This window comes from Pristis pectinata, chromosome 1, assembly GCF_009764475.1.
Source record: "Pristis pectinata isolate sPriPec2 chromosome 1, sPriPec2.1.pri, whole genome shotgun sequence".
NCBI lineage: Eukaryota > Metazoa > Chordata > Chondrichthyes > Rhinopristiformes > Pristidae > Pristis > Pristis pectinata.
This window is the reverse complement of record NC_067405.1, coordinates 84,654,072-84,672,695: the sequence shown is the minus strand read 5'-3', so window position 1 is coordinate 84,672,695 and position 18,624 is coordinate 84,654,072. Positions and strand designations below refer to the sequence as shown.

Genomic DNA, 18,624 nt, shown 5'->3' with positions numbered 1-18,624 from the left:
AGATGGCATTTAAAAAACACATGGGATTCTTTAGAGATCTGATGGAGAAAAATTGGGAAGTCACCTTTGACTGTCATCCTGATTAGGCTTCAGCTGGTGGTGTGGCTATGAAGGCCTTGAAAAAACACATCAAGCTAATTGATGTGATGGAGAATATAATGCATTATGACCTGCAATAAATTGGCAAAGAGTGAATAACTAATTTGTGGGGCTAGAGGAAAAAGCAAGAAATGGGATAATTGCTGATTCATTGGTGAAGCAAACAGCCCCTCCATAGAGGTTTCTGAGGGACTGTTTGGAAAAGGCTTTTTAACATCAGGATGGAGTCACTGCCGGTGGGTACAACCTGTAAAGTGGAAACCATTACTGAAGAATCCACATGTAAGGATGTCTATTCAGAGGGAGGCTGGAAACGCTTCACATGATCACTCCTGATCTTCATTTAAATGAAGACAGACAAACTGCTGGAAGCACTCAGTAGGTCAGGCAGAGTCAGTGGAAGGAGAAACAATTTAACGACATGGTCCCAGACCCAAATCATTAACAGTTTCTCCTTCCATAGATGCTGCTTGACCTGTTGATGGTTTCCAGCATCTGCAGGTTTTATGTTTCTTTACAAAGTTTGTTGATTCACCCAGCAGGATACAGTGAAAACCACTGGGAAGAGTGTGTGGGGAGGCCTGGTGCTTCAAAAGGAACATCACAGCTGGCAGCTACAATGAACCCTGCCCGCAATAAAAATAAACTGATAGCTACCTTGTGGCCCCAGATACAAAGGTATCAACTGGAATTGTCTGATTCAGTCAAAGAGTTAATTATTTAAACACTTAAGATTTAAAACCTATCAAAGTCCATTCAAAACAACTGGAAAATAATCCTCTTCACTTGGCAGAATCTCCTAGTGCAGACCATGTTCCTCTCCCACACCAAGGGCCTGATCGCTGATGACTTATGTTCACACAAGCAGATATAATGTGGGCAAATGGCAGTGTACTTTCCTGTCTCTATTCCTTTGCTGAAGCCACTTTAAATTTACAAACACACATTAATGGACCACAAGTCCCAGCTGCTCTGACACATTCCCATATACCCCAATAAGCTACCACTCTTTTGCTTAGAGTATATATCTACCTCTCCTTTAAAACTATTCTAAAGTTCTGCTTCCATCACCTTTGGGAAAAGTTATATAAAAAAAATACTTGGGGGAAAAAAAATTGCGTCATTTGTTTTAAACAGCCGTAGTTCCAAATTCCCCGATAAGAAACTCCATATCCACCCTGTCACGACCCCTCAGGATACATCTTTCAATCATGCCCCTCACTCTTCTACACTCCAGAAGATACAAGCTTAGCCTGTCAACCATTCCTCATATGGCAATGGCCCCCATACCAGGTATCAATCTAGTGAACTGTCTTGGAACTGCTTCCAATGCATCTACATCCTTAAGTAGGGAGACCTACAATGTACGCAGTACTCTAGATGTGGTTTCACCAATGCCCTGTGTAACTGAAGCATAACCTCCCTAGTTTTAATGTTCAATTCCCCTAGCAGCAAACAACTTTTATTCCTAATTACAATAAAACTCCAATAATCTGGCATATGCTCAGGACTGGTGACACCAGACTGGTGAATTTTCTGGATTATTGGATATCCCATTACTACCCCAACACCCTTAATTCTCTCTTTTTAAACAAAATGTTACACAATTTTCCAGTGAAACCAGTCATTTTGAAAGGAGCAAGAAAACCAGGGCCTTGGAGAATTTAAAGGGATTGCAGGAAACATCACCTGGTGAGCCAGATGTTGAACCATCAGAATTGCTGAATAGTCTGACAGCGGATTATTGGAGTGTTACTGTACTTGCATACTATCCTTGTGAATCATGCAATCTACATTTAGATAGCATCCATGTTCCTGCAAAGTGGACACTTCCCCACATTATACTCTATCTGCCAGGCCTTAACCTAGCCTTATCCCTTTGTAGTCTCCTCATTTTCTCTTCATGATTTACTTTCCTACCTACCTCTGTGGTATCAGCAAATTCAGTAATCATACCTTCGATCCCTTCATCTGTCATTTACAGAAGTTGCCACCACAGCATCAATATCGTAGCTCAACCCTCGTTCCATCAGAAAGAATCCATTATGTCTTCACTTGTTAGTCAACCAACCTTCCATCCACACCCCTACGTTGCCTCATACATTTTCCACAACATCCTTTGATGTGGCATTTTATCAAGTGCCTTCCGGAAATGTAAGTTTTATACATCCACCGATTCCCTGTTTTGCACACCCTATGCTATTTCTTCAATTTCAATAAAATGACTAAATATTCATGGGTTAGCCCTTTAGTTCTAATCTCCACAACATAGCAAGGGGCATGGCCATACAGATTTTTGCTTACCTCATATACTGTTCTTGAGCACAAAAAGAACTTTACAACAGCATATCTAATATCAAATTTACTTTTAAGAAATGATCCATAAAAATGTAGCATGAACAAATAGTTTTTTTTAAACAATCCTTAAACAGGAACTTTATGTGTAACACTAATCATCAGATAATAAAGTGAAGGCTCACTGTAGACGTGATGTAATTGCTCCTGCAGAAACTTCGTGTAACTCACTCAAACAGAGAACAAGTAAACTGTTCCTTTGTTAGCTCCATGCACAATTAAACAGTGGAATACAGCGTTCCATAACAGGACATGAATTGAGAGCTCCAATTGTAAACTTAACATGTATTTCTCCCTGATTTTAAACATAACACCACCTCTAGATGAGGGGAATAAAAACAAATTTATAAAGTGTTTCTTTCAAACATCACCCTGCTGTATTTCACATTATCAAGAAATCCCCCTCGGAGAAGGTATGCCGTGATCTTGGAAATCTTTCCCTTCAAGCTGGTTAGAGATCGGTGTTGTATATATAGTGATAGAGATCTTGTTTGACAGCCATTAACAGTCCAGGTACCCCTCTGCTCCCACCCAGTTGTGAAGAAAAAGCTATACTGGGAATCGAGTCACTGGAGCCAGGGTGAGGAGACGGAATAGTTCGAAGGAGGTAACCATCCTTCAGACTCCAGATCCGTGTATAGTGATCCTGTCCAACTGGAAAAAAAAAGTAGTGATTTAAAAAATTTTTTTCTTTAAAATACCTGTTCCCCAGGAGAGAAATAACAAATACTGCAGGTGAAGAAGCATTATTGTAACTAAGTCATTTACTGCCGTTTTACAAGTAGTTGCTTATTCCTGTGTTAAAACTGATTTGTGTTCTCCTTATCGAGTCTGGGACAGTGGTTTTTGGATCCTTTCTGCAAGATGCCTTTGAAGTAAGTTATTTGGAGGTGAAAAGCAGTAAGCATTGGCAAGGTGGTTGCAAAGGTTGTTCTTGCCTCAGCTCACTGCAGTTGGCTCATTCCGTGTCTAATTCTCTCAGGTAAATTAAGTTTTAAGCAGTTAGAACATCTGCATATCAAGTCCAGTGTATGTTCTGGTTTTGAGTTTCCTAGGGATGTTGGAATGCTCAAGACTTGGTTATAACTCTCTCTGTGCACATTAATCTATTTATTTCCACATTGTACCAATATTTGGATCTTCAAAAAAATTAAATACCAATTTTTAAAGAGTCTTTACATTTGTATAAGATTGTTTTATCCCAAGGGAAACTTGAAGTGCTGGGCACAGAGTTCATTAAACTCTTAGATAAAGGATTAGCTTTGGCCAGTCAGCTTGGCTTTTAGCTTACAGTTTAATCTTTCAAGCTCTCTGAAGACTATGTTCCTTCTTTACATGATGTTTTACCTACTAGGTACGTATCTCACATAATACCCCTTCTGACAAGTCCATTCCTGATTTCTTTAGATAGTGGGCAGTAATTTTCTACTGTTAAAGGAAAACAGCAAGGCCCTGTGAATTATGACAGTGAGTCACTGTAGGCCATTGAGGCTCACTGTGAGTGAGAAAGTGGGAAGAGCTTTGGGTGAGCTTATGAATTACTTTCACAACTTCCAGGCTAAACCACCAGGGTCTCTCCAATCCTTGCTCATAACTTGGTTGGAGCAGAGCTTTCTAGTAAAAGTTGCAGGACCTGTGCACAAATACTAGGACCCTCCTGCGCTGTTAGAGCACAGTCCCCTGGCCTGGCAGGAATACTTCACCTGCAGACAAACATCACTGAAAACGCAAGTTCAAACCTCTCTGCCACTGTGAAGATGAAATATTTGCTGCATGAATTACATTCTAATGAAGTTTGCAGTTTTAACTAATATTAGAGAAAACAGACTTGCATTTCTGTAGCACTTTCCAGGATGTCCCAAGGTGCTTTATAGCTGATTTAAGTACATTTGAAGACAGGAAACATGGCAGTCAATTGCACACAGCTAACTCCCACAACCAGCAATGCACTGATCATCTGTGTTAGTGACATCATCTGCCAGGAGTGGTGGTGGAGGCAAATACAATGGAGGTGTTTAAGAGGCCCTGAGATAGGCACGTGAATGTGCAGAGAATGGAGGGATATGGACATTGTGGAGGCAGAAGGGATTAGTTAGGCATTTAATTACTAGTTCATTAGTTCGGCACAACATTGTGGGCTGAAGGGCCTGTTCCTGTTCTGTTCTATGTTCTAGAAATGTCAAGTATTAGAGAACATGCATTTGAGGTGAGAAGGGAAAAGTTTAAAGGAGATGTGCAGGGCAAGTTTCTTTTTAAACACAGTGGTGAGTGCCTGGAATGAGCTGCCAGGGGGAGTGGTGGAAGCAGATGCGATAGTGGTGTTTAAGAGACTGTTAGACTCATGGATATGTCGGGAATGGAGGGATATGGATTATGTACAGGCAGAAGGGGTTTAGTTTAATTTGGCATCGTGTTTGGCATAAACATTGTGGGCTGAAGGGCCTGTTTCTATGCTGTGCTGTTCTTTATTCCCATTTGAATCTGTGCAGCAGTGCACGCTGTAGAAAGCGTTGGGTCATTTTTGGTTCTTCTGCCAATCACCTTCATCCTGTCCTCTGCCTCTTGACCCCTCTGTCACTTGGAAGAAGTTCTCTCCATCTACAATGTCCATACTCAACATGATTTTAAATCTCCTCCGTGCCGAGAAGAACAACCCCAGCCTCTCCAGTCTATCCACATAACTAGTCCCTTTGGCCTGGAATCATTTTGGTAAAGCCTTTATATCTTTCCCAAAGTTTGGTGCCCAGAATTGGACACAACACTTGTGCTCTCTTACCACTCTACAGGGCCCAGGATCCCATTTACTTTTTTAACCACTTTCTCAACTTGCCCCGCCACTTTCAACAAACTCTGCTCAGATCTCACTGTTCCCATAGAGCCTTTTAGAATTGTGTCCTCTAGGTTATCTTGTTTCTTTCATATTTTTCCTACCAAAATGTCACACTTGGCATTTCTTAACCTTGAATTTCATCCACACCTATTTCCCTGGTCCTCCCCTGCCACCCCACCAGCCTCTGCATTCAATAGATCATTCTTCGCAATTTCTGCCACCAAAGAGATTCCACCACCAGAAACATCTTCGCCTCTCCTCCCCTTTCAGCATTTCACAGGCACGGTGCCCTTTGTCACTCCCTGGTCCATTCTCCTGTCCCCACCAACCACCCACATCTTACAGCACTTGCCCTTGCAACCACAGGCAATGCAACACTTTCACCTCTTCCCTTCCCACCATCCAGGGACACAAAAAGTCTTTCCAGGTGAAGCAGTGATTCACTTACACCTTCATATCTAGTGCACTGCATTCAGTTCACAACAGGGTCTCCTCTACTTTGGAGAAACCAAACGCAGACTGGGTGAGTGTTTTGCAGAGTGCCTGCCTTCTATCCACGGGGTGACCCAAAACTTCTTTTTACCTGCCACTTTAATTCTCCACCCCATTCCCACTCTGTCCCATCGGATATCACCTCCTGCACTGTTACAATGAGACCCAGTGCGAGCTTGAGGAACAGCACCTCATCTTCCATCTGGGCAGATTGCAGCCCTCTGGACTCAATATTGAATTCTACAACTTCAGATACCTTGATTTCTTGGTCTGTATCAGTCACCCACCTGTGTTACTGGCTCAGCTTGTTTTTTTTCCCCCTTTTTTCACTCTTTTCTCTCTGGGAGCGGATACACCCAGCCTGACCTGCTGGGCATGTCTTCCTGCTCTGCATTTTGCAACTCCCACTTTCCTTTGTCTCACTCTCTACCTGCTCCCATTCACTCACAGATAACATTGTTTACAGCTTATCCCCAGGGTCACCCGAGTTTTAGCCCATCAGAGACATCCCCCTCCCCCACCCTCCCTGCAGTTTAACAAACTGTTTTCCTCTCCTTCCCAGTTAACTGCTTCTCTTCCCACAGATGCAGTCTGAGCTGCTAAGTATTTCCAGCATGTTCTGTTTTTATTATAAAAAGGAAGCACTTACCAGCTAAAAGAATCCCTACTTCTTCATTAATGTGGATGGGGAGCTGAGCATGCTTATTATGATGGCCTTCATACTGCCTGACACACCTTGCAGTCCTCAAGTCCCAAAGCTTAATCTGTGGATTAGGAGAGGAAAGAACGCCATGATTTGTATTAATTTCATCCAAGTGAATAATGTGCCACATTTTCCGGATTTTGACAGCTTATCACTTGCTTGCTGAGGGCTCCTCGCTGTGCGGGATTACCCCTCACAGTGCAGGGTCAGACAGCCGATTCCCCATCAGCACGCTGGGAAGTCCCAGGAAGAGTGGCAGATCTTAGCGAGGGTTTCTTGACAAGGTCCCATACAGCAGATTAATTGGAAAAATCAAAGCCCATGGGATCCTGGAGAAATTGGCAAACTGGATCCAAAATTGTCTCGCTGGCAGGAAGCAAATTATTGAGAAGTTTGCATGTGGTACAAAAAATAGCCATACGATTGAGAGTCATCAAGAAACGTCTGTGCCAACCTTCAACCACCCATTTATACTAATCCTACATTAATCACATTTTTTATTCCCCCCACATTCCCATCCACTCACTACAGATTCTACCCTTCACCTACACACTTGGGGCAATTTACAGTGGTCAATTAACCTACCAACCCGTACATCTTTGGGGTGTGGGAGGAAACTGGAGCACCCAGAGGAAACCCACGCGGTCACCGGGAGGATGTGGAAACAGACAGCACCAGAGGTCAGGATTGGACACGGGTCACTGGCACTATGAGGCAGCAGCTCTACTAGCTGTGTCGCTGAGCAGCTGTAAAGTAGGGACGGCAGCTATAGACTGGGAAGATATCAATGAACTGGTTTAAGTGGACGAAGAAATTCAAGTAGAATTCAATACGAAGGACAGCAAACTTGGCGAAGTGATACACAATGAATGGTAAGCTATCGAGGGATGCAGAGGGACCTTAGAGAGCAAGTCCACAGATCCGTAAAGATAGGCAGACAGTCCAGCACCTGTAATACTTTCACTTATCGGCTGAGGTATAGAATACAAGGTCAAAATGGTTATGTTAGAACTGATACAGCCACAGGAGACACAAGCAGCTGTAGATGCTGGACCTGTCCTGACGCAGGGTTTCAACTCGAAACATCGGCCACCCATTTACCTCCACAGTTGCTGCTCAACCTGCTGAATTCCTCCGGCAGGTTGTGTTGTTCTGCACTGATGAGGCCACAGTGGGAGTACTGCCTACATTCTAGTTACCAGACTGCAGGAAGGATGCAGTAGCGCTGTTGGGATGGGAGAACTTTAGCTGGAGGAAAGATGGAATAGACTGGGGTTATTTGCTCTGGAACACATAGAGAGGAAATTTAATTGAGGGGTATCAAACTGAGGGATCCAGGTGGAGTGGATGGCAGAACTTATTCCTCTTATCAGAGGAGACAATAATCAGAGTACAGAAACATGCAGCAGTACAGGGGAGTCGAGGAGAATTGTTTCCATCCACAGGGGTCTGGAACTTGCTGCCTGAAAGGCTATTAGATGCTGAACCCCTTTAGTCATTTAAAAAGGACTTCAACATGCACTTGAGATGCAGAAGCTGTACCAGTGCTAGAAGTGGGATTAGTCTGGATAGCTCACCTGTGGCCAGCACAGACAAATGAGCTGAATAGTCTCATCCTCTATGATTCTATTGATAATTATGAGACATTCTCAAATGAGAGAGAAAATGCAGCTAACTGCATTGTAAAATGAAGCACAACATTAGCTTAAAACAGAGCACATTTACACAAAACAAATACGATGTACTGAGGTGGATACTTTGCTGTAGACCCTGCCAGTGGATTCAGGATAAAGTCAACACTCAGCTGGCCAGGAACCTACTTACCTGCCAAAATAAGGAAGGACACAGTTGAAACCAATGTGTAATCCGAATCATTTTTCTTGTAATAATGACCCATACATAGTCTTGAAGGAATATGTTTAACATTAATTAGTGTGGGATTTATTTAAACATTCATGATTTTAGCAGTGTTATTGTTACTCATACACTAAAAGATGAACTCCTGATCTCTCAATCTACTTTGTTGCGGCTCTTGCACTTTATTTGTCTACCTGCACTGCACTTTCTCTGTAACTGTAACACTATCTTCTGCGTTGTATTTCCTTTTTACCACCTTGATGTGATTATCAATGGAATGATCTGTCTGGATGGCACACAAAATCTTTTTACTGTATCTTGGTACATGAGACAACAATAAAGCAGTTCCATTAACAATACTCACTGCAATGACAAGGGATAATAAAAACAGCCCATGGACTTGTATTAAGATTCATATCACCTTTACATTGCAGATAAAATAACATTTAATTATCGGTTAAAGCTGTAACCTAAAACAGCTTTATCTTAAAAAAAAAGCTACTTGAATATGTGCTCACACACACTCCTGAGTCTTGTCTGGCACCTCCTGCTGATGACAGGGCTGAGACTGGTAATTTGTTGTGGAGCTCCTCTGCAACACTCACAGTTCTGTGTGATATGCACAAGGCTCAAATGCATTGCAAACTGTCACCTCCAAAACCAGTAATATTCATAATGCTCTGAAATAGGGATGGGAACTAGAGTTTTACCTTGTATTGAGATGAAGCGCTCGGCATTTGTCACAAAATATATTGTGTCTGGACACTTAATCACAAGCCTCCTCTGCATCTCATCTCCCATCCAGCCACTATGCAATACTCAGGACTCAACAATGAATTCAGGTGGGGAATTTCATCAGTGTCCCCCTTCCCTGGGGAGGTGGATCCCAAGATATGGAGGTGGACAATATGTCCCAGGGCCTTGTTGTGGACCTTCATTGTTGGAGGGCAGTGTTGTACCGTGAGAGGAAGTTGGTTCACGAACGTTGAGTGTAAGGCGCCTCACTTTGGCCACTTCAGTTAACGACTTGATGGTGACTGCATCATCAGTGATGGTCTGACTTAAGAACAGTTCGGGTTAAAAACAGTCCTCAAGAATGTTGTAACCTGGGGAATCTCCTGTGGTGATGTCCTGGGACTGGGTGTTTTACCTCCCAACAACCAGCATTCTGGTGGAAGAAGGCTCATTGACAAAGCAGCTGAGGATGGTGGGCCTTGGACACTGCCCTGAGGAACTCCTGTACAGATCCTCCTCAGGTCACGAACGTCCGACTCATGGACACCTCGTATATACGAACGAGAGTTTGGGAGACCGGCAGGATTGGTATTGGTTTATTAAGATTTCTTAGTCACATGTACATCGAAACACAGTGAAATACATCTTTCTGCGTAGAGTGTTCTGGGGGCAGCCCGCAAGTGTTGCCACGCTTCCACAACTCCTAACCCGTACGTCTTTGGAATGTGGGAGGAAACCGGAGCACCCAGAGGAAACCCACACAGACACACGGGGAGAACATACAACCTCCTTACAGACAGCGGCTGGAATTAAACCTGGGTCGCTGGCTGTAATAGCATCATGCTAACCACTATTATTGTCACGTGAATTGAGGTACAGTGAGATACTCTTGTTTGCATGCCATCCAGACAGATCATTCCTTACATAATTACATTGAGGTAGTAAAAAGGAAACAGAATATAGTATTACAGTTGCAGAGAAAGTGCAGGCAGACAAATGAAGTGCAAGGGCCATGATGAGATAGATTGGGAGATCAAGGGGTCATCTTTAGGGATGGATGGGGATGGATTTGCCGGCTGCTGTGGAGCTGCAGGCATCTTCTGCCGGGTGGGAACGGGACATTTCCGTGTGCCTTCTCTCTCCTACCCCGAGCTGCAACAATCGGGGGCTGGGTGGAGCTGAGCAGAGCCGGGAGCGCTGAGCAGATTCACTCACTCACTGAGTCAGTCAGGCTGGCTGGCGGCTGCACTTCCTGCGCCTGCTCACCCTCCCTTCACTGCTGTTTCTGTGATCCTCTCCCACACACCGTTTCTGCTCATTTCCAGCTTATGAACAGTTTGGGTTACGAACAGTTCTCAGGAACGGAATCCTGTCATAACCCTGGGGAACTCTGTACCACAACCATTTCCTTTTTTAACACCAACCAATAGAAGATTGCTCCCCTCCATAGCCCACACCCCATTCAATGATTCCCATCGACTGCATGGGTTTCTTGATTCCAGATTTGAGCAATTGCTGCCTTGATGCCAAGGGCAGTCACTCTCACCTTACCTCTGCAAACCATCTCCTTTGGCCATGTTTGGACCAAGATCTGGAGCTGGGTGGTCTTGATGGAACAGCAACCGCACGAGAGTGAACAGGTTAAGTGCCACTGGGTAGCACTTGGGGTAATCCCTCCTGTAATTTAGTAACCCGAATAAACAAGTTTAATTCTGACAGAAAAGAATGACAGAAACCATGCAAATGAAGTGCACACCACAGATAACACAACCTAGCAGCTTCAACCTCTGCCGAGAAGAATACACTTTGGTAGCGTACCTTCCCAATCATGTCCGCAGCCACGAGATAGTTTTCATCTTGTAGGAGTCGGATGGAGGTCACGGCAGAGTTATGGAAGAAATTAGTACACTTCCAGCTCTGTCCTTTCTTTGTTCGTTGTCTGATGTCTATACTGAAAATCTCCCCGGACCGACAGCCATTGTACAATACTGGGACCTGCAGAGAGACCACATGTTATGATTTTGACTTGACACAGTACAGAAGCAGAATAATTTGGGATATGCAAGGAAGGCTATTTACTTTGTGGCTGTCACTTAGTCAGTTAAAGAAGTGTGTCTGCTGCCTCTGTAGTGGAATTAGAATGGTTCACTCTTGTCCATTACACCCTAACACATGCATCAAAAGGAAAATGGGTATGCTTATTGTACAGAATAATAAGCCCCTGAAATTGGGGTTTCAAGAAGAATACACCTTCCTGTAGGGTGTTTTTGTACACTCACATTCAATGAGCCTTCGCTTTATAGTACAAGCTGAAAATGCTGGAAATACTCACCAGGTCGGGCCACACCAGTGGGACGAGAAACAGAGCCAATGTTTCAGGGCAAAGACCCTTCATCAGAACCCCTCACATTATAGTCACTGTTGCACTAACAAACAGCAACTAATCTGTGCATGGAACGATCTGACAAATAAGATGCGTGACAAGATGTCCTTGGTGATAGTGAAGGACGCTAACAAAAAGCTTTATGACCTTCCACTGAGAAATGAGACATTCAAGCCCACGTCCATAGCTTGCAAGTGAGAGAGTGCAGGTGTTCTAAAGGTTCGCTCCACAGTCAAGTGCTGGAGAAGACATGTCAGCCAACAGCCTGGGACTCAGAACTCTCATCTCACTTGGCCCTACCCCACCCCATACAGTAGTTTGGCTGTGATGAACCATGGGCAACTATGGCACAGTCATATCAGGTCCTCTTTAACAGTTTCCTCCCTATGAACAAACCTAGAGGAACCCATAAAATTTGACACATCCCCAGAGACCCATTATCCGAAACTACTCACAGACAATGGCACCTACCAGAAGGAAGCGTGTGCGCTGATTACTCAAAAATAATGAGCATTCAGCAGCAAAAAAAGGTGCTAATAAGTCAGCAGAAATTTCATGACTAAAAGTGATTTCTTCATGTCCAAATCTAATCACTTTCCTCTCGGGACTGTTTGCATTGAGTCAAAATGACCCGTTATCATCTTCTCAGGAAAGGCCTGGCCAATAACGTGCCCCTACCAGTGTTAACCACGCCCAGCAAGACAGCAGTGCCCCTGCAGTAAGCAGGTGAATATGAAGCACTTTGGTTTCACAACTCATCAACTCTGGAACAAGTAGACAGAGGCCACTGCTGAAATACTAGAACTCCAACATCAAAAGGAAATAAAACATCTGGATTAAAATAGGATAGCCAGCAAATGCAAGAAGTACATTAATGTTTTTTGAGTGTTTGCTTTATTAGATTGCATGCAAAAAACGCTAACCTGTCCTTTTGTTTGTGGGTGCAGCAGGCTTTCTGGTAGAGGAAAAGCTCAGCATTTTAAATTCCCACTTACCCTGCGAGCAAACTGCTGAGCAAGAACATCACTGCTTGTGCTGAATATCTGCTTTTGTCCTGTCACTGCATCAGTCACAAAAACACGGTGCAACAAACCTAGGGAAATATAATGGAAGCTATGAAAATCCACAGGACATTGTACACACACCAGCCTCTCTTCCAGAGCACAATTAACGATCAGTGTAACTCATATGAAATGTGCGATATTCACATGGATCTGCGCAGACTTCTTGCCATGAATGAGCAAAACAAAATACCTTAAAAAGAAAATTGGAAGTTGACCCTGTTAATAGCAGAAGAAGTGTGTGGGTAACTCCTTCCCTGCCAAAGTGGTGCAGCTGGTAGAGCCACTGCCTCACAGCACCAGAGACCTAGGTTCAATCCTGCACTTGGGTGCTCGTCTGTGTGGAGTTTGCACGTTCTCCCTGTAACCGTGTGGGTTTCCCCCGGGTGCTCCGGTTTCCTCCCACATCCCAAAGATGTGTGTGTTGGATGCTGTAGATTGCTCCCAGTGTGTGAGTGAGGGGTAGAATCTGGGGAAGGTTGATGGTAATGTGGAGAGAGTAAAAAAAATAATTAACTTACAATTAGTGTAAGGATGGTTCGCACAGACAGTGGGTCTGTTTCTGAGTTACATTTCAAATTGTGATAAAGTGTTATACAGAAAAATTCTGTTAATCTGGCTTCCACGGGACTTTGGTGCTGGACTGGCAGATTTGCTGAACTATTTGCTGTTATTCCAGTTCATACTCCAACACTCTGCTAATTCACTTTTATTGAGAGATGTTACACAGAGTGGTATAATAAGTTGTCCAATGTACCAGTAAGTTTCAAGGGAGTAGCTGACCAGCCAGAGACATATGCCACCATCTCAAGTAGAAAGTCATAGCTCCAACAGGACAGCACTGATGTACTAAAATGGAAAGAATGCAGAAAATATTTACAAGAACGTTGCCAGGACTTGAGGGACTGAGTTATAGGGAGAGGTTGGACAGGCTAAGACTTTATTCCTTGGAGCATAGGAGACTGAGAGGTGACCTTATAGAGGTGTATAAAATCATGAGGGATAGATAGGGTGAATGCACTCTGTCTTTTTCCCAGTGTTGGGGAATCAAGAACTAAGAGGGCATAAGGTTTAAGGTGAGAGGGGAAAGATTTAAGAGGAACCTGAGGGGCAACTTTTTAAAAATTTTACACAGAGGGTTGTATGTATGTGGAATGAGCTGCCACAGGAAGTGGTTGAGGCAGGTTCAATAACAACATTTAAAAGACAGTTGGACAGGTACATGGATAGGAAAGGTTTAGAGGGATATGGGCTAAATGCAGTCAAATGGGACTATCTTAGATGGGCATCTTGGATGACATGGACCAGTTGGGCTGAAGGGCCTGTTTCTGTGCTGTAAGACTCTGTGACTCACAGGAGTCCTGATGCAGGGTTTCAACCTGAAGCATTGGCAATTCCTTTCCCCTCCACAGATGCAGTTCGACCTACTAAATTTCTCCAGCAGATTGTGTTACTCCCACAGAATTTATGTAGTAGGGTTTCATTACACAACCTTCTGACTTAGAAACCAGTGTGTTACTGACTAAGCCTAGATATTAAAGAAAAAAAATGATATGGATGGCATTTAGATCCATTAACAATATGCAAGTGAACTTAGCACACAGCATTGGTAGGTCAGACCACCAGTCTGTGCTCCTTCTCCCTGCATACAAACAGAAGCTGAAACAGGAGGATCCAGCACAGAAGGTTGTGCAGTGCTGGTCTGAGGAAACAGATGAGCTTCTACGCAACTGCTTTGAGCCAGTGGACTGGTCCGTGTTCAAAGACTCAGCTGCCATCCTAGATGAGTATGTCACCAGCATCATGGACTTTATCAGCAACTGCGTTGAAGACTGTGTACCAAAGAGGACAATACGGGTGTTCCCAAACCAGAAACCATGGATGAACCAGGAGATCCACTTCCTACTGAAGTCCAGGACTGCACCATTCAAATCAGGTGACCCCGACCTTTACAAGAAATCGAGATACGACCTCCATAAAGCTATCAGAGATACTAAGAGACAATATCAGTCTAAGAGACAAGACCAGCCGTCAGTTGTAGCAGGGATTACATGCTATAATGGGCTACAGAACGAAGTCGGGCAGCATCGTCGCCAACAGCACATCCCTTCCCGATAAGTCTAATGCATTCCATGCATGTTCTGGACGGAAGCAGACTGGTGTGTCACCACCCACCCTGACAGCCTCCAATGAACCTGAACCCATGGTCACCACTGAGGACGTAAGATCAGTCTTCTGGAGAGTGAACCAGCGGAAAGCACCTGTCCCGGATGGTGTCCCTGGCCACATGTTCAGATCAGCTGGCGGGGGTATTTGCAGGCATTTTTAACCTCTCCCTACTTCAGTCTGAGTTTCCCACCTGCTTCAAGAAGACCACTATCATCTCGGCACCCAAGATAAACAAGGTAATGTGCCTTAATGACTACTGCCCGATGGCTCTGACATCCACCATCATGAAGTGCTTTGAAAGGCTGGTCATGGCACACATCAACTCCAGCTTCCCAGACAACCTCGACCCACTGCAATTCGCCTACTGCCGAAACAGGTCTATGGTGTACACCATCTGCCTGGCCCTGCACTCATCTCTGGAGCATCTGGACAGTAAAGACACCTACGTTAGACTATTGTTTATTGACTACAGCTCCGCATTCAATACCATAATTCCAACCAAACTCATAACCAAACTCCCAGACTTTGGGACTCAACCCCTCCCTTTGCAACTGGATCCTTGACTTCCTGACCAATAGACCACAATCAGTGAAGACAGGCAGCAATACCTCTGGCAGGATTATTCTCAACACTGGTTCCCCATAAGGCTATGTCCTGAGCCCCCTACTCTACTCCCTATACACTCATGACTGCATGGCCAGATTCTGCTCTAACTCCATCTACAAATCTGCAGATGATACCATCGTAGTGGGCCGTATCTCAAATAATGATGAGTCGGAGTACAGAAGGGAGATAGAGAGCTTAGTGACATGGTGTCATGACAACAACCTTTCCCTCAATGTCAGCAAAACAAAAGAGCTGGTCATTGACTTCGGGAAGGAGGACGGTGTACATACACCTGTCTACATCAATGGTGCTGAGGTCGAGAGGGCTGAGAGCTTCAAGTTCCTAGGAGTGAACATCACCAAAGCCTGTCCTGGTCCAACCACATAGATGCCACGGTCAAGAAAGCTCACCAGCACCTCTACTTCTTCAGGAGACTAAAGAAATTTGGCACATCTCCTTTGATCCTTACCAACTTTTATCGATGCACCATAGATAGCATCCTATCTGGATGCATCATGGCTTGGTATGGCAACTGCTCTGCCTGTGACTGCAAGAAACTGCAGAGAGTTGTGGACACAGCTCAGCACATCACGGAAACCAGCTTCCTCTCTGTGGACTCTGTCTATACTTCTCGCTGCCTTGGTAAGGCAGCCAGCATAATCAAAGACCCCACCCACCCGGACATTCTCTCTTCTCCCCTCTCCCATCAAGCAGAAGATACAAAAGCCTGAAAGCACGTACCACCAGGCTCAAGGACAGCTTCTATCCTATTGTTATAAGACTATTGAATGGTTCCCCCAAACGATAGGATAGATTCTCGACCTCCACAATCTACCTTGTTATGACTGCACCTTATTGTCTACCTGCACTGCACGTTCTCTGTAACTGTGACACTTTACTCTGTATTCTGCATTGTTTTTACCCTGTACTACCTCAATGCACTGTGTAATGAATCTATACGAATGGTATGCAAGACAAGTTTTTCACTGTACCTCGGTACAAGTGACAATAATAAACCAATACCAATTCCACCAATTCTAATAAAGGATAATTGATTAATCTTTTCCTCTGTTATTACCTAAATAAAAACTCTCCATTTCTCCCACCACATTTAATAACTTTTCTCAATAATTCTTCCCCATTACACCCCCATCTGTTGGGGATGCCAACTAATACATGGGCACACCTCAAAACGCGGGCAGCCTTCCTGCATGCATCATTAGTTTCACATTAGCCTCCCATGACAAGGACCAAAGTCAAGCCCAATCCTCCACTCCTTTGGCAAGGAGACACTTGGAGCAACTGGCAGCAACCAGGAAGTACTGAGATGAGAACTTGATTGACCAAGGCAGAGCAGACTACGGACCGATTGGTGGGAAATGGGATTAGTACAAATGGTGGTTGGCTGATGGGCCTGTCTCCGTGTTGTACAACTCTGTGACTACTTTACCCCTCCATAAGTACAATGAAGCCCCCCAGCATAGCCCAGCAGCCACTCAATGCACCATTATCATTGTGTTAGTGCAGAAGAAGCATAAATCTGACAGACCTCCCAGCTTTGACCTTGGCACCAAATTCGGAGATGGCAATGTTGCTCCCAGCCCAGTTGACAAACCAAGGGCCCCCTTGCAAATAGCTGGGGACTGGAGTCTGAATTGGGAGAGCTGTCCCAGGCAAGTCAAGCGACAGGCTGACACTGTCCTACTCAGAGACACACCTTACAGACAATAGAGTCATAGAAACATACAGCACTGAAATAGGCCATTCAGCCCACCACATCCACACTGACCAAAGGGCACCGGCCATACTAATCCCATTTTTCAGCACTTGGCCTATGGCCTTCATTACCCGGGTGATTCAAATACTCATCTAGGCACTTCTTAAATGCTGTCAGTAACTCTACTTCCACCACTCTCTCGGGCAGTGCATTCCAGGTACTCACTACTCCTTGGATGTAACAGGACCCCTCAGCTTCCCTCTAAATCTCTTCCCCCTTACCCTAAATCTATGTCCTCTAGTTTTATCTCCTGCTGATATTTTTTTGTATTTTTATTTTTTTTAAATTTTATTTACAGCATGGTAACAGGCCCTTCCAGCCCAATGAGTCCGCGCCACCCATTTTAAACCCAAATTAACCTACCCGTACGTCTTTTGGAATGTGGGAGGAAACCGGAGCACCCGGAGGAAACCCACGCAGACTCGGGAGAATGTACAAACTCCTTACAGACAGCGATGGGAATCGAACCCCGATCGCTGGCGCTGTAATAGCGTCGTGCTAACCGCTAAGCTACTGTGCCGCCCCTAAATATGGGGAAAGGTTTCCAGCAGTCTACAATATCTATACCCCTCTTAATTTTATACACCTCAAACCTTTTAACCTCCTCCTCTCCAGCCTCTCTTCAGAACTGAAACGCCCCATCCCAGGTGACATCCTGGTGGGTCTCCTCCACACCCCCCATCATCTGACACTACGAACATTCTAACTGTGAAAGGCTCAGAACACACCTCACAGCGCAGAATGGGGCGTCCACGAGAGACGGTGAACCCTCAGCAGCAGTAGAAACATACACTGCCACAATCTGTAACCTCATGGCCCGACATACTCTGCCATCGTCATCAAACCATGGGATCTACCCTGCTTCAATGAGAGAAGAAGGGCATGCTGTACCCTGCAGACCTAAAGATGAGCTGCCAGCCTGGTGACAATGCAACAATGTGAAACAGCAAAGACACCACACAGTAGACAGAGTCAAGCAATCCCACAGCCAATGGATCAGATCTGCAGTGCTACCACATCTAATAATTAAATAACTAATGGAGGAGGCGGCGGCTCAAAGAACATCCTCAACGATGATGAGGTTCCCTATGCGGAAGATAAAGACCAGGCTAAAGTATTTGCAACTATGTTCAGCCAGAAGTGCCTAGTGGAACGTAGAACAGTACGTCACATGAACAGGCCCTTCAGCCCATGATGGGGACATAAAACATACAACAGTACAACACAGGAACAGGCCCTTTGGCCCATGTTGTGCCGAACTAATTGTCCATTGTGACTGAGATCCCCACTGTCACGGGAGCCAGTCTCCAGCCAATTCAATCCACATAATATCAAGAAATGGTTGAGAGCAGTAGATACATTAAAGGCCATAGGACCTGACAGCATCTCAGCTGTAGAAATGAAGACCTGCAAAGCTGTCCATAGTTACAAACTGGCATCTGCCCAACAATGAGGAAGACTGCCCAGGTTTATCTCATAAGTAAAAAGCAGGACAAATCCAATCCTGTATTTCTGTTGTGATTAAAGATCACTGATCTGAAATGCTAACTCTGCTTT

At 44.5% G+C, this 18,624-nt stretch overlaps 1 protein-coding gene across 1 annotated transcript in view; it reads right to left on the bottom strand.

Moving 5' to 3' along the window:
- Positions 1–2,893: 2,893 nt before the first annotated feature.
- The window catches only part of wdr21 (WD repeat domain 21), a 60,554-nt gene continuing 44,823 nt past the window's right edge, over positions 2,894–18,624 (bottom strand). The window contains exons 11-14 of the mRNA XM_052041779.1: positions 12,450–12,547; positions 10,890–11,066; positions 6,426–6,540; positions 2,894–3,108 (exon numbers count right to left, since the gene is read on the bottom strand). Coding sequence (XP_051897739.1) covers positions 2,906–3,108; positions 6,426–6,540; positions 10,890–11,066; positions 12,450–12,547 — 593 coding nt within the window. The 3' untranslated portion in view covers positions 2,894–2,905. The remainder of the gene's footprint in view (positions 3,109–6,425; positions 6,541–10,889; positions 11,067–12,449; positions 12,548–18,624) is intronic.